Source organism: Charadrius vociferus, unplaced genomic scaffold (genome assembly GCF_000708025.1).
Source record: "Charadrius vociferus isolate BGI_N301 unplaced genomic scaffold, ASM70802v2 scaffold54, whole genome shotgun sequence".
In the NCBI taxonomy this organism is placed as follows: domain Eukaryota; kingdom Metazoa; phylum Chordata; class Aves; order Charadriiformes; family Charadriidae; genus Charadrius; species Charadrius vociferus.
Genome location: NW_009648350.1, coordinates 2,815,173 through 2,822,089, shown reverse-complemented (window position 1 = coordinate 2,822,089; position 6,917 = coordinate 2,815,173). Strand labels below are relative to the sequence as shown.

The 6,917-nt window shown below is 60.1% G+C and overlaps 1 protein-coding gene across 1 annotated transcript in view; it reads right to left on the bottom strand.

Moving 5' to 3' along the window:
* Positions 1 to 981: 981 nt before the first annotated feature.
* TMEM120A (transmembrane protein 120A) overlaps positions 982 to 6,917 on the bottom strand; it is a 6,245-nt gene continuing 309 nt past the window's right edge. The window contains exons 2-12 of the mRNA XM_009885205.1: positions 6,390 to 6,508; positions 5,762 to 5,878; positions 5,209 to 5,268; positions 4,396 to 4,491; positions 4,023 to 4,112; positions 3,535 to 3,600; positions 3,113 to 3,174; positions 2,768 to 2,860; positions 1,991 to 2,055; positions 1,366 to 1,434; positions 982 to 1,278 (exon numbers count right to left, since the gene is read on the bottom strand). Of these exons, the coding sequence (XP_009883507.1) occupies positions 1,165 to 1,278; positions 1,366 to 1,434; positions 1,991 to 2,055; positions 2,768 to 2,860; positions 3,113 to 3,174; positions 3,535 to 3,600; positions 4,023 to 4,112; positions 4,396 to 4,491; positions 5,209 to 5,268; positions 5,762 to 5,878; positions 6,390 to 6,508 (951 nt within the window). The 3' untranslated portion in view covers positions 982 to 1,164. The remainder of the gene's footprint in view (positions 1,279 to 1,365; positions 1,435 to 1,990; positions 2,056 to 2,767; positions 2,861 to 3,112; positions 3,175 to 3,534; positions 3,601 to 4,022; positions 4,113 to 4,395; positions 4,492 to 5,208; positions 5,269 to 5,761; positions 5,879 to 6,389; positions 6,509 to 6,917) is intronic.

Genomic DNA, 6,917 nt, shown 5'->3' with positions numbered 1-6,917 from the left:
AGGCGGCAACTCTGGGTTTCGGGGGCAGCCCCTGCCCTGGGGCGCTGAGCCCTGGCAGGGGGGTGAGGATGACAGCGGTGGCAGGTGGATGGCTCTGGAGCGAAGCACAGCTGTGCTGGTTTCCAACACTTCAGGAGCTTCTGGTAGTAGTACAGGGCTGCTCTTCCCCCGGTCTTCTGCTGGGCCCTGCTTCGGGCAGCCGAAGCTCTGGCTGTAGCCCATGGCATGGGGCTGTGCGGGTCAGGGAGGAGGGAGCTGGCAGCTAATAGCACTGCTCTCCCATCCCCATCGCACCGGGCAGCTGGAGAGGGTTTTTCTTCCCTCCGCTGCCAGACGAGCCAAAATTGTGGAGCGTGCAAACTGTTCTGAGACCACTCCAGCAACCCGAGGCAGCACCTTCCCTTTATTTTTGCGTGTGCATCCTCCAGAGATGCAAGACCAGCGTGCTGCTTGCACAGCTCCAGCGTGAAGCCTGATTCAGGCTCATGGTGTTCCCACCCCTCCGTCCTGCGGCTTGAAGGTGCAGGAGGAACCGGGGTATGACACAACCTGGAAGGCAGCACGTGTGTGCAGCCTCCGGCTCTCCCTGAAAGCAAAGGGGGCAGCAAGGGGAGCGATTGCCCGCAGCCGATGAGATGTGAGGGCCTCTGTAACTCTGCCTTCAAGCCCCATGGGCTGCCCTGGCTGCAGGGCTGGGGAGGGATGGGGGAAGAGCCTCGACCACCCCAGGAGCGGAGCGTGAGAGGCAGACATCACCCCTAGACCCTGCCTCATCCCAAGCTGGGCACCCCAGGCTGCCCCCCCCAGGCTGCCCCCTGCCTGCAGCAGGGTGGGGAGCACTAATAGGTCTGGGCTCAACCCAGGAGAATCATCCCGGTAAAAGTCCTCAGGGCAAAGGGAAGGGGAGCAGCTCTCCAGGCAGCCAGGAGAGGGGTTGCAGGGCGCTCCTGCCTCCAGGCGAGTGACTTGGATCCAGCGCCACAGTGAACACGCAGTCTGTTTGCGAGCAGGCCCCAAGCTCTGTCCCAGAGCTTCTGGGACAAGCTCTGTCACAGGCTTCCAAGGAATGGGGTGAGACACCAGAGTCCGGACGGCATCGAGGATATGGGGATGAGAGATGGAGCTGGTGGGGAGAAACAGTCCTGGCCCCCACGCTGCCCCCCTTCAGTTCCGCTTCGTGTCTTTGTTCTTGTTCTGCAACTTCTGGTGGACGACGCGGAGGGTGGTGAAGAAGTTCCCCAGGAAGAGGATGAAGAAGGGGAGGCCACACATGAGGACCTGTGGGAGCCGCAGAGGCGTGAGTCAGCATGAGGGGCTGCCAGGGGCACCCCCCTCCCCAGGGCAGCTGCCTGGGAGCCCCCTTACCTGCCACTCCTTGCACTCTGGGTGCTGGATCATGCGGAAGAGGGTGACGGCATTGTAGAGTTGCCAGAACTGCAGGAGAGAGGAGATTTAGGGGAGTTTCTGCTTTCAAAGGCTTGTCCCCAATGATGAAATTTATCCAGCTGCTCCCTCTGGATGGGAACCCCACGCAGACCTCAGTTGGACCCCAGTTGGGACATCTCCCAACAGCCAGGAGGAAGCCTCGGACCATCCATCAGCCTAAATTATCTGACTGACCAAGGAAGATCAGGCCCTTCAGCAGCAGCAGCTCAAGAGCTGAAGCTCAGAAGGGTTTTGGAAGGGTTCTCTGAGTCAGCCCCTCAGCTGTATTTTGCACATCGTTTGAGCTCTTGGCAGAACTACCCCGGCTCCTCCCCATCTCACTAGCCAAGTCGTGGAGGTGGTGGTGCTTTGGAGGAAAAGACAAGGCTTAGCGTTTGTTCAAAGCATTTCCCCACCCCCGGAATCCGTGTGGCACGGCCGCAGCAGCCTGCGGGGACCTGTGTGATGTCCAGGCTGCCAAGTGCAGCCGGGAATATGGCACTATCCGCTCCCACCCGAGGCCGTGGCCTCTTGCAGGTCCCCACAAGGGTCAGTGCGCACTCACCTGCCCAAAGAAAAGGAAGGGAAGCAGGAACGTGAGGCCTCTCCACATCCAGGACTGGAAGCCCTCTGCAAAGGATGAAGGTTTGCATGGGGACCTGAGAACACTCTAGCCGGGGCCCAGGTGGAGCCCAGCTCCTGAGGTTGCCAGCAGGGAGGTTCAGTGGCCACCCCGTGCATGGCTGAGAAGGTCCTGCCAGGCTAACACAGCCTCGCCATGGGCACTTGTACTCATAGTGAGGACTGCGGCCGGGATTCGTAGCCCTTGGCTAACATGAGCCTCTGGAAGAAGCTGCTGTGGTTGAGCTGCCCTCACCTGTAGCTGCTGTCCCTCAGCCCGAGCACTCCCTGTTGCAGGGGCCGGCAGACCACAAGTATGTGGGGTGCTGGAGGGATGTTTCATGTCTGAAGCAGCTTCTTAGGAGAAGCTTGGGCACCAGGAGCCACCCCCGCTGCTACCTCGCATCCCGAGGGAGCCAACCATGGGCTGGTGGCCCCAGGAGAGCGGGAGGAGATGGGCATCAGCCTATGGGATGCTGCTCTCAGAGCTTTGGCTTTAGTTGTAGCTTTTACTATTTCTGCCACTGATAAACTGCGGTCAAACCAACCTCCAAACAAAAATAACTGTCACTGTTGCCTTTAACAGAAACCACCGCTCCCAGTTAGCTGAGCACCAGTCTGGTGCTGGGAGGGAGGCTGCTAGCAGCCATGGGCCCTGCAGTAGCAGCAAAGGCAGGTCCAGTTGGGCTGGGACAACCAGTAAGGGAAGATCCCGGCTTACCCACAGTCAGATCCATGTTGTGCCTCTCGCCCAGCGCTCGGAGCCGATACAAGCACCCGCTCTGATAGTAGTACTGGAGGAACTGTACAAAGCCTGCAAGGAGAGCGTGGCTGCCGTCAGGGGGTGCCCGGGCATCAGCTCTCAGCCCCAGCATCAGCCTGGCTTTGAGATGACCCTCCCAGTGCCAGGGTGGTGGAAAGAGGCCGAGGGAAAACCCAGGTGAGGCGAGAGCTGTGAGCAGCTACAGCCGGGTCTCCACGTGTCGCAGAGCCCGGCGGGCGGGCTCGGACCCAAGGCCAGCCGCGGTGCCAGCCCCCCCGTCCCAGCTCCTGGGGCAGCACTTACTCTGGTACATGGAGAAGGAGAGGAACTGGTTCCTGAACATCTGGTACATGAGCCCGTCTGGCCTGCGGAGAGACGATGCTGGCAGGGGAACGTGGGGCTGAGAGGGGACGCAGCTGGCCCTGCCTGCCCCAGAGCTGGGGCAACGGCACTGTCCCTCGCCCCGGCTCCCACCAAAACAGGGGGACACCCCAGCTCAGGCGCCATGTCACAACACCTCACGTTTCCCAGCCCAGGGACCCCGCCTGCTGCACAGAGGTGCTGATGGCTGCTTTCATTTAGGGCGCTTGGGCCTGCTGAGGAACGCGTGGAGTTGGTTCTTGGCGCCCAACGTCCACAGAGCAGGACTATGGCTATGGGTTAGGGCAGCGAAGCTTCATCTGAGCTGGTCGCAGCCCAAGCAGGCTGAGGGGACGCAGACTTACCATGTCAGCATGACACCTGAGAGGAAGGTAGAGACGTAGTGATGGAAAACCCACCAGCCTTTGATTCTGGAAAATAGACACAGGCAAGGGGGCGTCAGGTCTTGAGCACAAATCAAGACCCAAACGCACACCAGCAGAGCAGAGCCAACCTGGCACCAGTGACCCTCCAGCTCCCAGGATAAATGCGAGGAGCAGGGCTGGTTACGAAATGGCCATGCACGGAACAGGACCCAGTGCCTCCGGTCCAGGCAGCACCCAGAGGAGCTGGGGCGCTTCCAACCACTGCTCCACCTTCCCGCATCGCCTCCACACAGGGAGTTTCTCCTGCCCCGATCCTACAGCTCATTAGCAGGGTTTGCTACACACCCCGAGTAGGAGGGAGCTGCTCCCTTGGGAAGCGTGGAGCTACGCAATGAGTCCCAACTCCCGCCCTTGCAGAGAAGGACCAACTCACTGCACGCGCCCCTCACGGAGCCCAAGGGACTCACTTGGATCCATTGTTGATCAAGATGCTCTCCCGGATGGTGAGGGTGCAGTAGTACCACACCAGGAGGAAGTTAAAGACGGCATCTGTCACCCTGGTGACAAACAAAGCACGGTGTGAAGGCATCAGCAGAGGCACCACCCGCACGTTTGGGGCACAGGCACCGAGACAGGCATCGCTACAGATGCCCAACCACCCTACAGGCAGGGAGATGTGCCTCTCCACCATCCAACATGGCCACAGCGAGACCGCAGCAGCCACAAAAGCCACCCCACCTCCAGGGCAGCGGCCAGATTCTTTTTCAGGATCTCCTGTTCAGCTCCGGACCTTTCAGGATGGGAGAGGAGATCTCTGCCCGGCACCCAAGCCAGACTCACCTGGAGTTGAGAAGGAACCGACAGGAGAAGGACACGATGAGTAAGATGATGGTGAGGTAGAGCTTGAACTTCTCATACTCATCTTTATATGCAAACCTGCAGGGAAGCACAAGGACAGGTTTGGAGCAAGGTGGCTGCTGCAAATCTCTGTCCTTCCATCCCACCTGGCTGGACAAAAGTGATGCTCTGTGAGAACCCGTGGGACATGCTCAGGACCAACCTCATCCCTGGATATTTCTGAGGAGAGTGAACCAGGCAGCGACACAACTTTAAGTCACCCCCCAACCATGCCAACCTGGTGGGTGGCTCTGGGAAGCCAGGCAGGTTGGCATCTGCTCAGCTCTTCAAGGGGAGGCTTGGGGAACTGAGGGAGGGGGACACGGGCTCCTGGCTGGGCACCTCTGGCAGTAGTGTCCCAGCGTGTGTGGGGGTCTGACGGGCCAAAACCAGCCGTTGGTGTTTCCCAAGGGAAAAGGAGGGGGCTCGCCAGTGGCTGGGCAAGTCTGTCTCTCCTGGAAGTCCCTAATGCGGGGGAAACCCGGACACAGCTTTGGTGGAGGGTCCCATTTAGCTTGTCAGAGCTAACTGTCCGTCCCGGCCTGGTGGCAGGAGCGTAAGGGGGAGTCAAGGACTCAGCTGATTCTGGGAGAGGAAGGAGGGGACAGCCCGGGAAGGGAACTTGCACCGGGCGGACCAAGCCAGCCACGTGTCTGCACGTGTGGCAGCTCAGCCCGGGAGAAGTCGTTGTTTCCTGGTGACAAGGGGATCCCAAGCCAGGCAAAACACACGGCAGCAGTGACGAGAGGGCCGTACTTGGCCTGCTTGCTGAGCAGCGTGACGTTCACGTTCCCGAGCACCAGACTCAGGTACAACCTGGGGAGAGAGAAGACGCATTAGGACGGACGCCTGCCCGGGAGCTGGCAGCGCTGCCATGGGGGTGAGGCAGAGCCATCCCCTCTCGTGCCACCGCTGAGGCCGCGGGGCTGGGAACGGGTCCCCAGCTGTTTTCCACTCGGAGCTGCCAGGCGGCATGACTGGCACAAACGCCCTGGCATCTCCTCCCAAGGGCAGGGGGACGGGCGCCCGAGCACGCACCCCACCTCCCATGGGCAACGGGGCGTTCACCGGGGCTCCCCCCCAAGCACGGCCACCGTTCAAGGGCAGGCGAAGGCCACGAGCAGGCAGAGGAGCGAGGGGGAACGAGGGCAGAGCTGCAGCGGCTCAGTCTGGCTCCTGCCCAGGCGTCCTTCGGGGAGCAGCACGGCTGTGACACCGCCAGGAGGAGGGTGACAGCAGGTTTGAGCCTTGCAGCATTACAGCCGGAGGGAGGACCTGGTGTTCCACCCAGAGACGAGGCGCCTCTTACCCGTTCTTCTTTGGTAGATAGGCCTCCATCTCAAAGAAAACATTCTGCCTCTCTTTTATTAGGTTCTGGGTCTCTTGGATGGACGACTCCTCTTCGGGACTCACGTGGGCTTTGCATCTGGGGGGGGAAACACAGGCGCTGGCATCAGGATAGCGTCTGTAACACGAACAGCACGTGCTGGCTCTTGATACAGGACTGTCTCAGACAAGGGCACCCCAAGGACGGGGAAGATGGTCTGGAGACAAGTCCACGACTCCATCTGCAGGGTGAGCTCCTCTGTGTCAGGCTGGGGTGTTGCTCAAGATTTTTGCAGGAATGAGAGCGAGGTGAGGCTGGACAAGTGTTCTCCTCAAGGAAGGCTGGAGAGAGCCTTGTGCGGGATCGGGGGCAGTTCAAGTTACCTGCAAAGGCCTTGCCAGCTCTGCGCTGCAAACAAGGCTCAAATGGGGGCAGAGGAAAAGGAAGCTGAGGAAGATCTGGAAGGCCTGGGTGAGTCCAGACCTCCACAGCACTTTGCTCTCAGGGAGGCTGCAGTAACATTTGTATTGGAGACAGAGCTGCGAGCTGAGTTCAACAGCCCCATCCTTGCTGCTCTCCCGTCCCACCCTATAGCAGGACACCAACTTACTTTTTGAGGGACAATGACAGCTCCTTCAGCCGCTTCTTCTGCCGTGCGATGGAGCTGGAGATCCCATCCTGCAGCTTGGTTAGCTCCTCAAGTTTTTGTTTGTACAGCTTGTGATTATCCTGGGAAGGAGAGACCGGCATGCATTACAGCTGCCTGCCCAGCCGTCCCCGTCCTTGGGTTCCCTGTGGGGACATCTGTTAAAAACTGTCTCTAACTCCACCTGCACGGCAGGCTGGGTAACACAAAGAGGTGGCTGCAGAAGGCCAGGCGTGTTTGGGGACAGCCTGCAGCCGTCCCTGGTTCCATGGAGGCAGAAGCAGCCACTGGGGACGTCCATCCCCACTCCCAAGGAAGTAACCTGCAGGTGCAGCCACATCCCCACGGCACAGCCTGGTCCTGCCCTCGCACGTGGCTTGTGTGCAGCCCCCCCCTCCAGCTGCGGGCTGTGAAAGTCCAGCCGGCAACACAGTCTCGCTCCGGGAATGCTCCCGTGATTGGGAAAACATTGACTGCTCACAGGGGTTAAGA